Source organism: Haliotis rufescens, unplaced genomic scaffold, assembly GCF_023055435.1.
Source record: "Haliotis rufescens isolate VD_foot unplaced genomic scaffold, xgHalRufe1.0.p SCAF_12, whole genome shotgun sequence".
Classification (NCBI taxonomy): domain Eukaryota; kingdom Metazoa; phylum Mollusca; class Gastropoda; order Lepetellida; family Haliotidae; genus Haliotis; species Haliotis rufescens.
Window position 1 is genome coordinate 35,506,704 of NW_025963802.1, and position 22,081 is coordinate 35,528,784.

General features: G+C 44.1%; 1 protein-coding gene across 2 annotated transcripts; it reads right to left on the reverse strand.

Moving 5' to 3' along the window:
- Positions 1 to 21,613, reverse strand: LOC124136610. Of its 2 annotated transcripts, none has more exons than XM_046502586.2 (6): positions 21,136 to 21,613; positions 9,342 to 9,725; positions 7,349 to 8,003; positions 3,792 to 3,970; positions 2,619 to 2,839; positions 1 to 2,238 (listed from the first exon to the last, which is right to left on the reverse strand). In XM_046502586.2, the coding sequence occupies exons 2-6, from the start codon at positions 9,456 to 9,458 to the stop codon at positions 2,049 to 2,051; spliced, it is 1,362 nt and encodes a 453-aa protein (XP_046358542.2). In that variant the 5' UTR covers positions 9,459 to 9,725; positions 21,136 to 21,613; the 3' UTR covers positions 1 to 2,048. The 2 variants fall into 2 exon arrangements, with proteins under 2 accessions (XP_046358542.2, XP_046358541.2); XM_046502585.2 differs by having other exon boundaries at positions 9,330 to 9,725.
- Between the last annotated feature and the right edge of the window lie 468 nt (positions 21,614 to 22,081).

The window sequence follows — 22,081 nt, forward strand, 5'->3', positions numbered from 1 at the left end:
TGAATTTTAATACTGTCGGTGTTTATTTCTTGTTGAACAAAAAAGAATACTGTAGGCGCCTCCGGTTACCATGGTTACTCGACAACGTGAGGTAAACAACGTCATGGGGTAGTGACGTCCAACCTCCTCTTCATTTCACTATTGGATTCTATCAAAGTACTTGGGCAAGTAAGTGTTGCCTGTTGGCGATCCTGGTTCGATTCCAAACCTTCGTCACAGTTTTGGAAGCCCACTTGCACCACACGTCCATATACTTATGAAGCAGGGGAAACCATCCTGACTGACACGGACAGAAGTCAATATGCCATCTGATAGTACACCTTTGTGACACCCTAACACCACACTATCTCAACAACTGTCTCTCATAACACCATCTCAACAACTGTTTCTCACAACACCATCTCAACAACTGTTTCTCACAACACCATCTTAACTGTCTCTCATAACACCATCTCAACAACTGGCTCTCACAACACCATCTCAACAACTGTTTCTCACAACACCATCTCAACAAGTGTCTCTCACAACACCATCTTAACTGTCTCTCATAACACCATCTCAACAACTGGCTCTCACAACACCATCTCAACAACTGTTTCTCACAACACCATCTCAACAAGTGTCTCTCACAACACCATCTTAACTGTTTCTCACAACACCATCTCAACAACTGTTTCTCACAACACCATCTCAACAACTGTTTCTCACAACACCATCTCAACAAGTGTCTCTCACAACACCATCTTAACTGTCTCTCATAACACCATCTCAACAACTGACTCTCACACCATCTCAACAACCGTCTCTCACATCATCTCAACAACTGTTTCTCACCATCTCAACAACTGTTTCTCCCAACACCATCTCAACAACTTTCTCTCCCAATACATGTCTCATACTATTGACTCATTATGTATGAGAGAACACGGTCTCTTGTGGATCACGAAAATACATGTCTTTGGTGAAACATTTAAAAAAAATTTACAGCGGTTTTCGTAAAATTTTGAGTGATTCTCATCTAACTTTTAGACGTTTCAATAAACACTCGGTGTTTCCTGTTTGGTTTTGAAGGGATGTTATCAATATTTAGTTTTTTTCTTGGTATTTGTCTTTCAAATTTTCAAGTTTTAACCTTTCATTATGTTTCGGTAGTTTTGTAGTATGTTTCGAAAGGTTCCTGAAACAAAGTCTGAATCGTGCAGAATTCCGAACGAGAACGTGTAACACACGGAGGTAAATCGAAACACACTTTGCGAAAAGATTTCAAAGTCCCTAATGGGCCACAGTAATAATCAGTTAACCTTTATGGACACATTGTTGACATTTAGCGTTTGAAAATACACCACACACTAGCGTCTGTGTCAAACAAGTACACAGGGGGCGTTGTGAGCGCAACATCGAATTGTTGCCTGGCTTGCTCTAAAATGGAGGGGCATATCGAAACACTCGTCAACAGAAAATTGCACGTCGGCACGACTGTAGCTTTGCCTCGTTCTGGCGCAGTATGTCAAGGTCAAAGAAAGGTTATTACACCCAAACTTGTATCATTTAAATACAATTAAGATATAAAAACGTTGGACAGAAAACAGCACAATAACAGCTCTGCATCGTGTGTGTCGAGTCAATGAATGGATCGATATTACATCTTTTCAATACGAACGATTCCGTGCGGCCTACTTCCGCTAGCCTCAAATGATGAAAAAGTTCACGCATAATTTGAGGCATAATTTGAGGTCGGTTAAGTCAGTCAGGTCTCAACAAATTCAGTAATGAAATCTGTGGATCCTGATACAGCTCGGAAGGTTTATGGGTACTGGGCGTACTCGTTGTTTGTCCACTGGTCAGTCAGCACACATCGGTCAGATTCGGTTTCCTCTTTCGTGACCACTCGTGTCATTCCGGGATAAGCCGAATGGTGGCGTATGTTATCTTTAAACCGGTTCCCTGTCGCTGTTCCGTCCCTACACAGGCCGCAACAGTCAACGGTCATCAGTTTCCCCTGATATTAACCCGTGAAGGCAATAATCGGACGGTTTTTGAGAGATTCATTAGCTGGAGGCTGAGTTAACTCCCTTGCCCAGAAGTTCCCCCATGACGGTCTTGACACTGAAGTCCATCTGTTCCTGGTAGCGCAGTGTGTCTGTGTCAACAATCCTCGCCCGCGTTTGGCAGTCTAACCAAGTCTCTGGGCATGTCCGGAAGTGGTGTATTATGGCTACTTCCGGTGGAATGGTGTATCTGGAAGATGACAAACCGGTATTAAACATCAAAATATGTCGATTGGTGATTGAGTATGATTTTACGCTGTTTTTAGCAATATTCCAACAATATTAAGGCGGGCGAACGGGCTAGCTACTATGAAACCTGACTAGTACAAGCACACACATATACATGCATATGTAACCATTTTGAACGCCACGTTAAACCCCATTTCGCTTCAGCTATTACAGTACTAAGCTGGGCCCCGTCTCTAATATCACAATGGCGCAAGTTGACGACGCGCATCGGGAGCCGGGAACCAGCTTATTACAGTACAGCATGTAGGACACGTGACCATTGTTTCCAGTTCCTATTTGCAACCGGAAGTTGCTTGTATGTACTGAACCTGTCATACGTACGTTGAGTACCCTGACTTAACGAACACTTCGTGCGTACGGCCATAAGTTGTCCGGTCAGGAATGTAGACAAATTTCTGCGACTCCCACCGCGGAGGGTCCGTCTGTAAGAAGCGCATGGTGGTCAGCGTGTTGTTCGGATGAGACGGACCCCAGTCAGTGATGTGAAATTGTTGATAGAAGTAGTATGCGCCAGCGTCAGGATGCTGTTTTGACAGGGAGTTCTGTAATTAAAGATATTTGTCAGTTACTTCGCGTATGATCTATTTATTGCGATCATATTTACATTACAGACGTCAGAGAGCTGGAATATTGCTTAATGCCGCCTTAAACAACCAACAAAAGACTACCAGTTGTCGAATTTTCATTTTTGTGGAAGCCTTGGGCAGCTGATTGGGTTAGATCGCTGACTTTGTGTGCTGGCGATTAGGTGCCTCACTCTGGCAGTGTGGGTTCGAATCACGGATGGGACTCGACCCCAAAAAGTACTAGAATCTGTACTTAACCAAGGAAATGTTATCCCAAATATAACATGTGTTACAACTAACAAAAGCAAAACAAAAATACTACAATAGGTGTCAACCTTCATCTATAAATCGTGAATCTATTCGCAATAGTTTAAGAATGTCCTAACCGAGAGAGCTAGGTTTTACTGCGCTTTGAGCAGTATTTCAGTTATACCACGCCATGTCACAATGTCGTGGACACTATCCTTATTTACGTAAGACTCCAAGCGTGTCTCAATTACAATGCAGTCTTCATAACAAAAGATATACTTCAACCGTGTGGGGGGCACGGGTGGCCCAGTCGTCTAAGGCCCCGCGATTCGCTGTGCAGAGTTGCGTCCCTTGGACACACCAGAAACCTATGACCGTGGGTTCGAATCCCAGTTCGCCCCGATTATGTTTCTAGGTTTGTCAGCACCATACCCGTGCACGTGGGTTTCACCGTAGTGGTAAACGTCTGAGACCTGCATCACTTCGGGCTTTCCTCCCACATTAAGCTGACACGCCGTGATATAACTGGAATACTGTTAAAAGCGGCGTTAAACCCAATTCACTCACTCACTCAACCGTATGCACCAGATTAAACATTTTAAGTTCGCTGTACAGCCAAACCCCGTCGACATAAACTTCATCAACTGTAATTATCATTTGTTTCCTTTAAACATCCTACCTTCAACAACTGCTTTAGAGTCTGGCCTGACCTTGGTACAATGATTTCGTCAAGGTCAATCCCGGCCACGTGACTATATCCCGACAGCCTCTCGCGGCAGTCAAAGATGGCCAGTTGTTCATCGTGACTGAATTGAGGGAAAGATCGGTTGCCCTTCCGGAAACTCCTCTCCAGATGACCTACAAGCAGACACAACATGACACACGGGTTAGAGAACAGAACAAGACTGACGAATTAGAGAACACAATATAACTGACACCTGTTCAAGCGGGTCTGATGTTAGATTGACGTCATGAGCATCGATCAACGCAGTTGGGATACGATGACATGCATCAAGCGTCATTCGGTTTTCTACACATATTGCCAAGAGGTTGGTTGTTTGTTTCATGTTGTTAAACGCCGCACTCAGCAATATTCCAGCAATAAGAGGGCGGTCAGTAAATAATCGAGTCTGGACCAGACAATCCAGTGATTGACATCATGATCATCAATCCACGCAACTGGGATACGATGACATGCATCAACCAAGTCAGCGAGCTTGACCACCCGATCCGGTTAGTCGCCTCTTACGACGGGAAGACAGATCATATATTGACATTTGACGGGACGAATATGATTTTTTCACTGACGAGGTTGAGTGAACAAATTACACTCATCAATCAACAATGCACCCTGGCCCTACGCTCAACAAAGGCAATTATCTAACAGCGCCAGCGGCGGCGTAATGTCCCAAATAACAAGTAATCTAACTTACTTACAATTGCAGATTTAACATGCGCTTTCCGACATTAAGCGTATTTCGCAGTAATCTGTATGATGCATGGTTTTTTTTATAAGAATAGGATAAAACACGCCACGGGCCTTACCCTCGCTCGCTGTTTGACATTTTCAACCAAAACCGAGGAGTCGACTTTGATCGAACATAGAACCGTCTTAATTCAAGAAATACCCGAAAAAAATAAGAAAACATCGACATACCTTATAGTGAAACAATACACTGTGTCGCGGTATAAACGGAATTCGACCAAAGCGTGCGAGAGAAAAAACACGTGCAATATGGACTCGCTGGGGCAATGACATGATAACTAGAACTTCTCAACACATGCGCAGGTTGCTCAGTGGGAAAACAGTAGGTTACAGAACAGAACGATATGTGAGGTTGCAGGTTCGTTTCACGTCATGGAATTTTTATGTAATAAATAAATGTGCCTTTCAACCAGTCATCAAACACAATTGTGTTCATATCAAGAGGCAAGTTTTGTAAAACATTAATTGTAAAACCTGGGTATTACAGTTGAAATGTAAAACCTCAAAGCGGGTTTGACCCATTTCAAAACCTCAAAGCAGGTTTGACCCATTTCAAAACCTCAAAGCAGATTTAACCCATTTCAAAATCTCAAAGCAGGGTTGACCCATTTCAAAACCCAAAAGCAGGTTTGACCCATTTCAAAATCTCAAAGCAGGTTTGACCCATTTCAAAACCTCAAAGCAGGTTTGACCCATTTTAAAACCTCAAAGCAGGTTTGATCCATTTCAAAACCTCAAAGCAGGTTTGACCCATTTCAAAACCTCGGAGCAGGTTTGACCCATTTCAAAACCTCAAAGCAGGGTTGACCCATTTCAAAACCCCAAAGCAGGTTTGATCTATTTCAAAACCTCAAAGCAGGTTTTACCCATTTCAAAACCTCAAAGTAGGTTTGACCCATTTCAAAACCTCAAAGCATGTTTGAGCCATTTCAAAACCTCAAAGCAGGTTTGACCCATTTTAAAACCTCAAAGCAGGTTTGATCCATTTCAAAACCTCAAAGCAGGTTTGACCCATTTCAAAACCTCAAAGTAGGTTTGACCCATTTCAAAACCTCAAAGCAGGTTTGACCCATTTCAAAACCTCAAAGCAGGTTTGACCCATTTCAAAACCTCAAAGCAGGGTTGACCCATTTTAAAACCCCAAAGCAGGTTTGATCTATTTCAAAACCTCAAAGCAGGTTTGATCCATTTCAAAACCTCAAAGCAGGTTTGACCCATTTCAAAACCTCAAAGCAGGTCTGATCCATTCAAAACCTCAAAGAAGGTCTGATCCATTCAAAACCTCAAAGCAGGTTTGACCCATTTCAAAATCTCAAAGCAGGTTTGACCCATTTCAAAACCTCAAAGCAGGGTTGACCCATTTTAAAACCCCAAAGCAGGTTTGATCTATTTCAAAACCTCAAAGCAGGTTTTACCCATTTCAAAACCTCAAAGCAGGGTTGATCCATTCAAAACCTCAAAGCAGGTCTGATCCATTCAAAACCTCAAAGCAGGTCTGATCCATTCAAAACCTCAAAGCAGGGTTGACCCATTTTAAAACCTCAAAGCAGGGTTGACCCATTTTAAAACCCCAAAGCAGGTTTGATCTATTTCAAAACCTCAAAGCAGGTTTTACCTATTTCAAAACCTCAAAGCAGGGTTGATCCATTCAAAACCTCAAAGCAGGTCTGATCCATTTCAAAACCTTGGTTTGGAAGAAGAGCTGGTTACTAGGTTTACCCGAGGTTGTCAGGAACCTAATGCAATATTGGACCGCCTCCGTGGTCTAGTGGTAGAGCGTCCGCCCGGAGAGCGGAAGGTCCGGGGTTCGATCCCCGGCCGCGTCATGCCAAAAGACGTTAAAAGATGGTACTTGTTGTTACCCTGTCTGGCGCTCGGCATTAAGTGGCTAAAGCAAGGACTGGTCGGCTCGGAGTCAGTATACTGTGTCTGAGTGGGGTATTCATGTTAAACTGCGGCATGGTATCTCAGTGAGCTAGCACTATAAATCGGCATCAGTCCGGACTAGTACAAGCAGACACATACACCCAGACACACTTGCATGCACGTCGCTATATAAGTGCAATAATCTTGGACGCGACGTTGAACCCAATTTCACCTCACCTCACCTAATGCAATATTGGGTAACACGGTGATTTATAACAACCCTTCTCTCTCTCCAGGTCAGTGACATGATAGCTTGGGAAAGAAAATATTTTGTTGATCGTAACTACTTTAATACAAACTTGCAGTAAAATTAGCAATAAGGAAGTCATCGAGCGGTATCAAAATAATTGGAACCTAAAGTAACACGTCACCAAAATACATCAAAGTACTATGACCCTCTTGTGCTCGTGCTTGTCTTAAGAGGCCACTAACAGGATCGGGTGGCCAGGCTCGCTTACTTGGTTGATGCATGTCATCGTATCCCAATTGTGTGAATCGATGCTCATGATGTCAATCACTGGATTGTCTGGTCCAGACTCGATTATTTACAGACCGCCGTCATATAGCTGGGCTATTGCTGAGTGTAGCGTTAAAGAACAAACAAATAATAATAAGAGAGCACGAGATGCTGAGTGCGGCGTTAAACAACATGAAACAAACAAACAACCACTTGGCAATATGTGTAGAAAACCCAATGCCACTTACAATAATGTATACAGCCTCGTTGTGGGATAAAGTAGCGCTTCGGGTGAGCGTTCGATGACTATATCTAAGGTTTTGTGGGACGATGCCGTGACTTCAATGACACATGATATATAGCTCACCTGGGAGTTGATACGGCACTGTCGTCAGTAATCCTTGTTTGGCATAGAAATCAAACACCATCTGCACATCGCGGGTAATATCCAGGGTGAATATCAACACCATATCCACACCCATCACTCTCTGGAACTCGAACCATTCCACGAGGCGCTCTGGCATCAGGGCGTGGCTATAGGCGATCTTCCCACACACTGCGAGCTGCCCTGCACGTTCTGGCACGTGCACGATCGTCTGGTACTGGTCTGGGTGCGTGCTGCACGTGCTTGATGACAACGATATGTGGGTGGCGCTACCTACCGGTGACGTTAGTGGGCAGGCTATTTGTCGAGCTGGGTAGGGGGCTGTGTAGAAAAGTTCGGTCAATGTACTCAAGAACATGAGATGATGGTACTGTCTCAGTGTTGAAGCCCACGTGACATGCAACTTCCGGCCGTCTTCTAAAACACAGCAGACGAGCCTGACGTTACTTCCGTCAAAGGCATTCACGACGACAACAGGGTTGGCGGTATCTGATTGGTCAGCGGGAATGATGGCGGACAGGATGTACGTCTGTTGATTGGATAATTTAAGAAGGGCGGAGTGATTTGCATGAGGTACGGTGGTCCGGATGTTCAGATGCCAATTCAGATCAGGTTGTCTCTCAACTGGAACACCGCCCTGCGAAGAGAAAATAAACACATTGTATTCCATGTTACATCCTGTATGTGGGGGCACGGCTGGCCCAGTCGTCTAAGGCGCCGCGATTCGCTTTGCAGAGTTGCGTCCCTTGGGCACGCCAGAAACCTATGATTGTGGGTTCGAATCCCGGTTCGCACCGATTATGTTACTAAGTTTGTCAGCAACATACCCGTGCTCCTGGGTTTCACCGAAGTGGTAAACGTCTGAGACCTGCATCACTTCGAGCTTTCCTCCCACATTAAGCTGACACGCCGCGATATAACTGTAATAGTGTTAAAAGCGGCCTTAAACCCAACTCACTCACTCACTCATTACATCCGGTTTGTAGTCTTGGATCGGGCGGGTTGGAGGAACATCTCGGGTACCTGTAAGGACCCCTCGAAATGTAAACGCACGACGGACAGACGACGGACAACCCATCACTTAAATACGAATTAGTCGTTGATGGAAATGACACATTTTGTTTTTTGAAGGTCGATATGGCACGCTTTTCTCATCTGTTTTATGACACGTTTAACACTATTGTCTCCTGCAGGAAAAAAACATCGGACATAGTGTAACAGTGTCTCCTGCATGAATAAACCTCGTGCATAGTGTAACAGTGTGTCTTGCACGGACAAACATTGTACATAGTGTAACAGTGTGTCTTGCATGAACTAACATCGCACATAGTGTAACAGTGTGTCTTCCATGGTCAAACATCGTACATAGTGTAACAGTGTGTCTTGCATGGTCAAACATCGTACATAGTGTAACAGTGTGTCTTGCATGGTCAAACATCGTACATAGTGTAACAGTGTGTCTTGCATGAACAAACATTGTACATTGTGCAGCAGAGTGTCTTGCATGGTCAAACATTGTACATAGTGTAACAGTGTGTCTTGCATGAACTAACATCGCACATAGTGTAACAGTGTGTCTTCCATGGTCAAACATCGCACATAGTGTAACAGTGTGTCTTGCATGGTCAAACATCGCACATAGTGTAACAGTGTGTCTTGCATGGTCAAACATCGTACATAGTGTAACAGTGTGTCTTGCATGGACAAACATCGCACATAGTGTAACAGTGTGTCTTGCATGGTCAAACATCGTACATAGTGTATAAGTGTGTCTTGCATGGTCAAACATCGTACATAGTGTAACAGTGTAACACTGTATGCATTCTAACAGTGTGTGGCAACACTCTGACCTGCTGTATTACATGAGTGGTTAGGTGTGTGATCTCTCTGAAAACGTGTCACTTACATCATACAAAACGCCCCTATGTATGAGACGTACCCTGTGACGCACGATGTGACGTACCTGCTGACGTACCTGAGTAAGCCACGAATGAAGCAGGAAACAGAGCAAGCACAAGGTGACGAGGACGGACGCTGTCCGCCGTAACGTTAGACGCCGAGAGTTCGTCATACAGAAATATTTTGTTGTCATCTTGAAGCAAGACTGCGACAAATGCCGAGTAGATCCTAGCAGAGAGCCCCCTGTCCCAGCATCACATCGCCCAGCCACTGAGGGAAGTGTCTTTCCGCGGATCTTCCAGCAGGATCGTACATCACTTCAGGACACACATACTTGCAGAACGAGTTTGGAAAAAAGAAAGAGAAAAACAGTTTCTTGTTTTTCATCCACACGCTGTTCCTGACGTTGTTGTGTAATTAGTTGTTGTCGCTGTGTCGTTCATCCCCACTCGCTGGTAATCTGGAACAAAGGAAGTTAATGTCAGTCACGTGACATAATACTCCAGTACTGTTGATGCGGCTTATTTGTAATCTTTACCGCCAACTTATATGTCTAGCTCAGCGCCATTCCAAATGAGCCACATAACGGTGCATGCCTGAATGTTTAAAACAGTGTTTGATGATATATGTAATGTGCGTAGCCTTTCCCTTGACAGGAAACCTGACTTTTAAAGTCATAAAATATTAATGATTAGCTTATCATCGTCGCCCGCCCCACTACCAAACAAAGACTCCTCGATCAACTTGAAAACCCGGAGAGAGTAAGGTCCGGATGGTTTTTTTTACCCCGCCATATGAAGACATTAAAAGATGGTACTTGTTGTTACCCTGCCTGGCGCACTGCATCAACGGGATAAAACAAGGACTGGTCGGTTCGGAGTCAGTATACTTTGTCTGAGTGGGGTATTCATGTTTAACTGCAGCATGGTATCTCAGTGGAATAACACTATAAAACCGGCATAAGTCCGGACTAGTACAAGCACACACACACACACGTACGCACGCGCGCACACACGCACACGTCGCTTTATAGATGAAATAATCTTAAACGCAACGTTAAACCCCATTTCACCTCAGTTCAATTTATTTTTATAAAGAATCTACAATCTATTCAGTCTGAAAAAATACTTAAGAACTGTGGATGAAAGTCAATCATTATAGTATTGTGACCCCACAGACATACATTGTTGACGATATGTGTGCCCCCCTTCATTAAGCTTGACGTGAGATTATTTAAGAAACAAACGTAAGCAGGTACATGTATGTGCCCTCAGTGGCTGTGAACAATAGTCCGAGGATGCAGGAGAACGCGTGACAGATATTGCATCAGAGTTGTTCACACATGGAGCCCTGCAGTTGTCGATGACTGTCGTAATGACCTCACAGCGCCGCTCTGTCTCGCGCCCAGTCAAACTGTGAGTCGGAGTCCAGTCATTATTCATTGTGTAGCTAATAATCTCCATACCAGGGCCTTTTGTATAAACTTCTCTCCCGAATACCAATTAAGTTCGTCGCCCGAAACATATGACTTCCCCATGACACAACACGAAAACATTATGGCGGCAGTCGTGAACTTTATATAATTGTTCAAAATGTTTCCGTTTGACTTTTTCTTCAAATATAAGTGTCTGTTCATTTCTGTCTTTAAGCAGAGATTTCATATGATTATGGAAATGTTTTTGTTGCTTTTTATTCATTATTATTATTATTATTATTATTATTATTATTATTGTACCAAGACTGCCGTTATGTACGGCTATCGACAGCCTAGGTTGAGATACCAACTATTGATATTTATCTGTCATCGTACCATGGTCAATTGCCATGCATCCTCCCGAGAAGACATGCTATATCCACGACGAGCTGAATCAGTCGGTAAACCCGAGGAAGCGATTGTGATTAAAACTAAAACGAAATGTTCTCATGTGATAATTCATAAGGCGCACGCTGCATATTTTGATTAGCCACTGATATGATTAGAATTACAAGTTATCTCCTGCCATAAGCTATGAAATAGGTTGAAACTATTATAACAGATAAAAGAAAAACATCCATCATCGACCATCCTCGACATTCCAGGGTATAACATCTGCATCTATTGTGATAAATACCCCCAGTCCGATTCGAAATACGTAACACTAAAAACAGCAGTCCAATCAAGATACCCGTGAAGATCCGGGTTAGAACAGGTCTTCAGCAACCCATGCTTGCCGTAAAAGGCGACAATGCTTGTCGTGAGAGGCGACTAACAGGATCGGTAGGCCAGGCTCGCTGACTTGGTTGATGCATGTCATCGTATCCTAATTGCGTAGATCGATGCTGATGATGTCAATCACTGGAATTGTCTGGTCCGGACTCGATTATTTACACACCGCCGTCATACAGCTGGAATATTGCTGAGTGCGGCGTAAAACAACAAACTTTAGAGAGAAAATATCAGTTACTTATAAGATAAGTGTTGAATTGGTCCAGGGTGTTTGTCATGATAATATTATACCCTGGATAAACGAGGATGGAATCAATATCAGGACCTACCTGCCCACACCTGTCCATTCAGGAAGACAAAGGTTAAAGGTAACAACGATCACATCCATGGATGTCTGTGCAGCTAAATATCAGCGTTGTTTGATAACGGCGTCCAGACACACTGTGACAGGCATCCCTTTCCTTTCATTAATGCTCGCTTGTATATTCGACTCGGCATCGATAACGGATAATTATCGTCACTGCAGCCATTAGTTGTCGATATCACCTAATCTATCGCCGTCCATTCCTGTACGCTGTAGAACATCACGTGACTCACAAGGAGCCTCGCTGTGGGTCAGCTTGACAAGCCGTGTTTCAGCTGGGCTTCAAACAGAATCAACTGATTGAAGTCAGTTGTGTTAGTAAGCAGGTTTACAAGTCGCACAGCACGATTCCAAGTTGTGTCAAAACCTATTACAATGAGGAAGTTCTGAGGGGTCAGTTTCAATGACATTAAACCAGGCCTAGATTAATATGAGCTGCGACACAAAAGAACATATACATTTGACAATTGGATTTGACCAACAAATTACAAACGTTATCAAAACGTTACTTGGCTGAAACAAAGTCGCCGAAACACTGCAAACTTAAGGTCCAATATCGCCTATGATATTGTTTAAATTAATTTCGGCGGGATCGTGTGTGAAGTGATCGGTAGATCGCACAACCATAGACCTTGGTCTCTGGCACAACTCTTTATTTACAGCAACCACGGTCAGATTACCGACATTGGCGCCTTGAAATGTACTTAAGTTGACTTAAGATCCAATTTGATACCCATACCAAATGCATTACCATCGAAAAATACATGTCATGTTTGTTTCCATATCAGCTACCATCAAACATGGGTGCATACCAGCGATCCGGAATTTGTTTTTGTCAATCGGACATTTGTATTTTGGTCACGCCTCCTTCATATTTGACAGCTGGTGGCCGTTCATGTAGGAATATATTAATAAAAGAATTAAATGAAGGGTCACTTTCATAACATATACCGTTGGTTGGTTTGATTGTTGTTTAACGCCGCACTCAGAAAAGGCTGCAAGAGCTGAGGAGATGAGTATATAAACTGATAAGGAGATAGTTTATGCTGCGGGAGCTGAGAAGGGGGTGGGAATAGTATTTAAGAATTGACCTTCACTTTGTGTGAGTTCATTGAAGTATGAACCTTCATCGAGTGAGGGCCAAACTGTATGAACGTCGGAGATTGCGACGACTTTCATACAATGTTTGGCCCTCACTCTATGAAGGTTCATACTCCAATGAACTCACTAAAAGGGAAAGTCAATTCTTATCAAAAAAATTATCACAATTTCTTACCTCAAAGGATGTAGGCCAAGATCTAAACACAATTTTATTTAGTACGTGTGACTCCATGTTTACACTGACAGACATACAACAACTATCTATATCGCGGAGTAAAATAGTTCCTCAAATAGAGAGGTGACATGGGCGTATGGATACACAACTTGCTCTTCAGAAATATCTTACGCATCACATGTGTGCAAATCATATCCTCATTAGATGAGAAAGGTCTGTAAAGAACTACATCAGTAAGTCAGTCACAATGACAGCGCGTCGTAATACATTTACATCAAGTACAAGACGTCAAAATGGCCGACACGATAAACATTACGGGAGAGATTTCCGAAGTTGTTAATGAACCTGTGGCGGTTACATGTGTTAGTCATCATTGATCAACTGGCCGATCATTGAAAGGTGAATAAAGATGCGCCAAACAGACACTAAGGTAAATTCATAGATTGCTGGAGACGGTCAATGTCAGCCTAGACACGGGTCGAGTCGATACTACGATATAGGTTAGATGTGCATTTTTTCGTTTGTTCATTAAGATAGGCCTTAGCGAGGATATTCGTGAACAATCATGCAGTCACGCTCTCTGACATTTCTCAATGTAATATGAAACGCTGAGACCAAGAATTAAGGTTCTAAATGATCAGAAAGAAGGCTTTTGTATGTTCTCCCAAGAATGTGGAAGGAGTCCGTCAGTGTTTACGTCATTTCAAGAACACGGGGCGCGTTGCAAGCCACGAATCGCTTAGAGAAAGCAAATTCATCGCTCAACCCGGGGTCTGCAACAGTTCGAAGCGCTTGCGCACTCTTCCAAAATGGCGGCACAACTACCGCTTGGTTGCCTTGACGTTTGTTTGTTTGTTGTTTAACGCCGCACTCAGCAATCTTCCAGCTATATGACGGCGGTTTGTAAATAATCGAGTATGGACAAGACAATCCAGTGATTGACGTCATGAGCATCTATCCACGTAATTGGGATACGATGACATGCATCAACCATGTCAGCGAGCCTGACCATCCGCGTAAAGAAGAACGTAAAAGAAGAGGCTCGATGACGAGCTGATGAAATTTATGACTACTTTGAAGATGTGGAGCAGACTGAGGATGATGGGGTGTTAGCTACCTTTGCTCATTTTCTCGTTGATCCAGTCAAGAATTCCTTGTTCCGCTGTCAAAGTAAGCCGCCATTCTGGTTTGAGAACGAAGCGACCTCAGTCAGCGATTGTTTCGCTTGCAAGCGGCTGAAAGTTAGTGCACTGTTGTAAGGCGAATCGCTGTACATCGCTTACAAGCGATTGGCGCTTTGCAACGCACCCACGGTCTCGTGATAAACATATGAACGTCAAATTGTGTCGTTCATACACTTATGAACGTCAATTTCGCGGTCATGTGACCGACCTCTCGACCAATGGAAAAACCGTATATCGTGTAAACTTCAAATTAAAAGATTAATGGGTGTTAAATTGCTCTGGATATCTTGGAGAGCATTCTGTCAAGGTGTCACAGCGATTTTAAAGCCCACATTATTTCTGACATGCGTGTAACTTTCGACGCCATGTTTAGCATGAAATTATGACACAAACAGCAGATCCATGTAACCTATCTACAACACTCACCAAGCTACGACCACACGGCTATTTCAACCAGATACACACGCTCTGAACATTAGCTTGCTACAAATAGCTGAATCTATTCCTGTCACTGTTAGAATAGTACACTCAGCTCCTGACTCCGGATTAGGAGCCGCTCCTTCGCGTTATCCGTTTAAAGCTCAACCACATCCATGGTGTAGTGGACTCAGCGTCTGCCAGAGAGGGGAATCTCGGTGGTTCGATGCCCTTGCCGCCTCATACCAAAATACGTCAAAAGTTCGTACTTGTTGTTACAGTAGTGAGTGAGTGAGTGAGTAAGTATGGTTTTACGCCGCTTTTAGCAATATTCCAGCAATATCACTCCGGGGGACACCAGAAATGGGCTTCACACATTGTACCCATGTCGGGAATCGAACCCGGGTCTTTGGCGTGACGAGCGAACGCTTTAACCACTAGGCTACCCGACCGCCCCTGTTGTTGCAGTATCTGGTGCTAGGCATAAATACAACTATACATTTATACAGTTCTTATTTTCTATTGATCCTAACTGCTCACATGTACTTTGGAGCAATGATGTGTTCTGGGTATGGCTAAAAACAAAAATTAAAGAAATGTAATATACAGTAAACTACCGTTATAGCGAACACGCTTATTACGAACTGACGGTTATAACGAACTTACTTTTTTGGTCCCGACTATTTGCTGTATATATGCTGCATATATGCTTATAACGAACTTCGGTTATAACGAACTAAAATTAGTGGTCCCTTTGAGTTCGTTATAACCGTAGTTTACTGTACTGTAAAGTGGTGAGGCTTCAGTCCTGCAAGAACTTGAGTTCTTGGTTTGCACATCTTTGTTTGTACTAACAGGCTTTGAATATCTAAATATTCAGAAGAGATCTAAAAGTTTCTCAATTCATTAAATTCACTCAACTTGAAGTGAGTTCAATACCTTGATGGTGACCGCGGCGTGGGTACTGTTGGTTAATGCTGACTGATAGACCGCTAGGATGTTGTCGACTTGTACTTGGACAGGTTCGGCGAGATACGCAGACGTTTGAGCGAGGAGTGCTCGAAGAGTCGTATACTTTTAACTTGATTCTGTCCTCATCCTTCAAACCAGGAGCGATATGTTCCTATTTCCTAGTTCCCCGTATGAACCTGGCATCCTGAAAATCAGGTGTTTTGGAAGGTCGAGAAGAAGAGAGTTACACTAGTCAAGGTGAAAAATAACATAGACAAGCGTAGTTGACGCTTTATCTCGGAGTCTGTATACTGTGTTGGGGTGGGGTATCCATGTTAAACTGCGGCAGTCGGCAACACACTATAACGTCCGGAGTACAAGCAGCCACGCGCACACACAAACACACACGCACAAGCACGCGCGCACGCACGCACACACACACACGCACAAGCGCGCGCGTTAAACCCCATGTCACCTCACCTCACCAACTGAAGCTGGAACAAGATAACATAAGGACCTTATCTCGATGACAACCAGATAAGGTTTTATGTCTTTATGTCTGTGCGTTGGGATAATAAATTATCTCGGCGGCTGGGAGTTTGGGGGGGGGGGGGGGGGGGGGGGGCTGAGGAGTCCCATATAGCATAGTGATTTTTACCATAACACAGCGTTCTATTACGGAACGAGTTAAGATCAGTGTGACGGCTGTTGCTGTTGGCAACAGCCGATTGTCTGACCGCTGTACCACCAAATGATCGAACCAGTCCCTGATGTCAGAATGTTCCTGACCATTTGATATTCTAGGAGAAATTTGGGCCTGAGATTTCATCGACAAAAATGTATTATCCCAGAAAATTCTTGAAACAAATAATTTTGCTTGAGACTATTGAAAAAAGACATTGTCTGCCACAAACGTTACATCTTGCAGGGTGATTTTCATAAAAATAACAATTCAGGATCATAGTTTTAATTGTAAAATATCTGGTTTTAAAATGGTTTTGAAAATATATCTCATCGCCATACAAAATACCTATCGGTCGATACAAAACACACAAAAAGCAACAGACATGACATCTTTTGACAGTTTGGCGGATCTGAACGATGCCATTTCAAGAATGCAGTCAGCGAAACGAGGCCAAAGTAAAATCACAGACTACACATCTCGTATGTAAATCGAAAAATGATAAATATGTTTACATTTTGTACATGTATTTGATAACAATCTTCAGAAAATGTTATGAATTTAATGTTATTAAATGAGTGTTATAAATTGTTATCAATAGAATGATCACTGCTAATACAAATCAATGCTGCAGTTACGTGTGTATTGTGTTTTGCCTTATCCAAGATGGCGGACGTTTCCGAGCGAAAACGTGTATAACGAACTGATTTCTCTGGTCTCTTGTAGTTCGTTATATCCGTGTTCTACTGTAGTAACCTTAAACCAGCATCGTACATCCGATCGGAATATTTTGAAACATCAACAAATCAATCGACTATTACATATACATGATCTAGTGGTATGGTAGTGCGTCCACCCGGGGAGCGGAATGTCCGGGGTTCGATCCCCGGTCGCGTAATACCAAAAGACGTTAAAAGATGGTACTTTTTGTTACCCTGCCTGGCGCTCGGAATTAAGGGGCTAAAACAAGGACTGGTCGGCTCGGGGTCAGTATACGGTGTCTGAGTGGATTATTCATGTTAAACTGCGGCATGGTATCTCTCATTTGGCTAGCACTATAAAATCAGCATCAGTCCGGACTAGTACAAGCGGACACACACACACACTTGCATGCATATTGGACGCGACGTTAAATCCCATTTCACCTCACCGAACCTCACCGAACCTCACCGAACCTCACCGAACCTCATCTAAGGTAACATACAACTATATTGCATGTTTGAGTGCTCTGGCAGTAAAAGCTAACTTCCGGGAGGCTCATGCCCATGCGCATGGTGCACACTAGCCGTTGCTTTGGAGAGTATATTCCAACGTTAAGAGTGAGTGAGTTAGGTTTAACGCCGCTTTAAGCAATATTCACGACGCGTGCGAATCGAACGCGTGCGTAACGAGCGAATCGTTTAACCACTAGGCAACTCCACCCCACCCCAAACCGTACTGGGGCGGTCGGGTAGCCTAGTGGTTAAAGCGTTTGCTCGTCACGCCGAAGACCCGGGTTCGATTCCCGATATGGGTACAATGTGTAAAGCCCATTTCTGGTGTCCCCCGCCGTGATATTGCTGGCATATTGCTAAAAGCGGCGTAAATCCATACTCACTCACTCCCAAACAGTACAGAGACCACAAGTGAGGCGGAGACAGACGAAAGAGTGGGTGAGTGAGTGAGTTGGGTTTAAAGCCGTTTTGGACAGTATTTCGGTTTATATGACGGTGTGTCACCTTGATGTCTGTTTTTTGTTTAACGCCGCACTCAGCAATATACCAACTAAACTGACGTCCAAAAGAAACTTTACCAACTATAAATATAAATTTCAGACAAAGTATAATTTTTTTTTCGATGAAGTCTATCTAAAACACATAAACTAAATACAACATAGCGTAGCAGAAAATGTTAATCGTCTGTTACATGTTTGCGAGATAACAAGCGAAAAAGTGAAAAACACGTGCACCACGGACAACTGCAAATGCACGTGCGGGTAAGGGTATAAAACGATTGCAACGGCAAGTCAGACATCCACAGTGATAAAAAAACACACAAAAGAAATGCCACGACTCACAGTCGAACAACGTGAACGAGCCTTGGGTATGGTACAGATGGGAGCCACCCACGCCCATATTGCACGAACCTTCAGTTGCTCCCGTGTTGCCGTTACCAACTTGATGCAACGTTACGGACAGACAGGGCGGACCGCTGATAGGCCAAGAACAGGCAGACCCAGGGTGACCACGCCCCATGATGACCGGTTCTTGCGTACCTTGCACCTCCGAAATCGCTTCCTGACAGTGATGTCATCGGCGACAAATGCCTAAGGTCACAGGGTTAGTCGACAGACAGTGGCCAGGAGACTCAGGGCTCATGGAATCAGGGCTTTTAGACCATACAGAGGACAGCTATTGACAGCGCAACATCGTCGTCTGCGATTGAGATGGGCCCGGACTGTACGACGTTGGCAACGACGTGACTGGCAGAGGGTTGTCTTCACTGACGAAAGTCGATTCTGTATGTTTAGGGCTGATGGAAGACAACGTGTTTACCGCCGAAGACCAGGCAGACCCAGGGTGACCACGCCCCATGATGACCGGTACTTGCGTACCTTGCACCTCCGAAATCGCTTCCTGACCGTGATGTCATCGGCGACAAATGCCTAAGGTCACAGGGTTAGTCGACAGACAGTGGCCAGGAGACTCAGGGCTCATGGAATCAGGGCTTTTAGACCATACAGAGGACAGCTATTGACAGCGCAACATCGTCGTCTGCGATTGAGATGGGCCCGGACTGTACGACGTTGGCAACGACGTGACTGGCAGAGGGTTGTCTTCACTGACGAAAGTCGATACTGTATGTTAAGGGCTGATGGAAGACAACGTGTTTACCGCCGAAGGGGTGAACGAACGGCGGCGTGTTGCGTGCAGGAGGTCGTACCATATGGTGGAGGGAGTGTCATGGTGTGTGTGTGTGTGTGTGTGTGTGTGTGGGGGGGGGATCTTTTCGGCAGGAGAGGACACCGCTGGTCATCGTTGACGGAAACTTGACAGCTCAGCGTTACATGGATAACATTCTTTGTCCAGTTGTCCTACCATTTCTCCAACAGCAGCCACGTGGTGTCATTTATCAGCATGGCAACGCTAAAGCCCATACAGCCAGAATTGTCACTAACGTCCTCGCAGCCAACAACGTCAACGTCAACGTCCTGCCGTGGCCTGCACGCTCACCCGACATGTCCCCCATAGAACACCTCTGGGACTTGATGGATCGTCGTGTTCGACAACGACCACACTCTCCAGCCAACCGGCAAGAACTGATCTTGGCCCTCCAAGAAGAATGGCGTCAAATCCCACGTGACCTCATCAGACGACTGACTTTTTCTGTGCGTCGAAGAGTTTTTGCGTATTGAGGCATTTGGTGGTCACACACGCTACTAATGACTTGTTACTGAACTTGAGCGATTGTTTATGTACTCTGCCTATTGTCCATGATTCTGAAAGCTCGAGTTTTGTACCACACCCAACTTTGGGAGACTCTGACGTCATTCTCGGTCGCGGTATGATTGTCATTTTCAGTGTTGATTATGTTGATATATTGATCTTCTCAATACACTTTACTTCATGCATGTATGTTTTGTTGTTTTTGAGCAAGAGTGATTTCAAACTCTGGTAAAGTTTCTTTTGGACGTCAGTTTATATGACGGCGGTCTGTAGATAATCGAGTCTGGACAAGACAATCCAGTGATTGATATCATTAGCATCGATCCACGCAATTGGGATACGGTGACATGCATCAACCAAGTCAGCGATCCTGACCGCCCGATCCCGTTATGTCGCCTCTCACGACAAGCACAGTCGCCTTTTACGGCAAGTTTGGGTTGCTGAAGACCTATTCTACCCCGGATCTTCACGGGTCGCGACACCTTGATGTAGGGGGAAAGCCCGAATTGATCTCACACGTATACCAATATACCACGGGGATGGGGTTGGCAAACCAAGAATCACGACTGTGATCATTGTAGTAACTAACGGTTACCAGTGCTCACATAACGGTTACCTGCCCTCACCTAACGGTTAACTGTACTCACCTAACGGTTACCTGTGCTCATAACGGTTACCTGTACTCACCCAGAGGCGGGGTTACATTTAATATTTTGCCATTAGCAGGAGGAGGGGGTGTTGAGTGTGTTAAACAACATCAGCGAGTTGCTGAAGTGGCCATCACGTGACCTCCGTAAGAAACACATTGGCCTTTTCAGTCAGTAACAAGCTGGTTCAGCGTATCAAACAAACATTTGCGTTTTCGAAATAAATATTCTTCTTAGTTTCTTTTTCAATTCCAAGGTGCAGTCCTCTTCAATGTGACAATTCCTATAAGAAATTGTGAGCTTATCTAGGATATGTACAACAAATGAATGACCAGACATGTTTTAACATTGGTGATATTCCGGCTCCATTACCTCATTATAGCGCGGTGCAGAGACGTCAGAAGATAGGAAGTTTGAGATTAGCGCTTCGCCACATCCCTCCATATACGGCTTCTGTTTAGGCCTGACTTTAATTATGTGAATAACACGTTCAGTGATAAAGAAGTCTCTACATCTGTCATTGTACGTAAGAGTATTAAGAAAGAGTCCAGCAGAGAAGGGCGCACCACGTGTGACTCGCCAGGTGGTACAGATTGGCGTAAAGAGTATCACCGCCTTATTTCGGGGAGGGATGGTTGAGCCGCTTCTGTCTTCCCGTCAGCAGTCTTCCCGAGAAACAAATCAGATGATGAAGATGAAATGTGACAAAGCCACTTACCTTGTTTCGTTAAAGAGGTGATGGTTCAACAGTGATGTAAATATCTTTGTCTGCGCTCTGTTGAAGAATTGCCGGAAATTGTTCTCTGTGTAAGCAGTCGGTCAGCCGCCGCGCGAAATAATCATCTCCAACCTCAACACTGTCGTCTGCTGCAAACGTAAAGCCTCGCTTTCGTTCCAAAGCCTAATGAATGACTTTAGGCATTAATTTTCTTGAGTAATTAGCGACTAATATTGCCTCTCACACTGACGAGGCCTATTCTGCACCTTGGCCACTTTTGGAGAATACTTTCGACATTTTTCATTGATCGAAGCCATAATTACGGCACTGTCGCTTCCCTCGGTTATCGATCTTCTTAGGAACAAGCGCTAGATGGATGATGCTCTCCCTCAAATACGTCATAGATCTTATAATATCCAAAATTGTCAACACATTGCAGCAATGCCGAGCTCTCTGAACACGACTTACCAAGAACATCTTTACGCAGTCTCGCGCACATGACCTTGACCCGAGGTTACAGTAAAGACTCAGACCCGTCAACATGAGCGGGATTTACATTGCTGTGCACAGATTTCTCGTGCAGTGGGTTTAATGTTTGAGGAAGTGATGCAGACGGTAGGCCGTTTAGCAGAAATCCACAAGCAAGGCATGGCGTGGACCTGGCAGGGGTTCGAACCCGCCTACGGTCAAAGCGCCTCAATAACCGCTTTGCCACCCATGTCCCTATCAAATCACAAAACAACATTATAAACATCAATTATTAACATACCTTAACTCCCTTGTTCATCATACCAACTTCCAAATGCCACTTTAAGAAACATTTTGTTGTGTCGCAATATGTTATAACATACCGACAATTTTTATATATCATACATCAAATTTTAACATACAAGTGGTCACCCCACAATGTGTCATATCAAATTGTTATTACATGCCCGTGGTCACC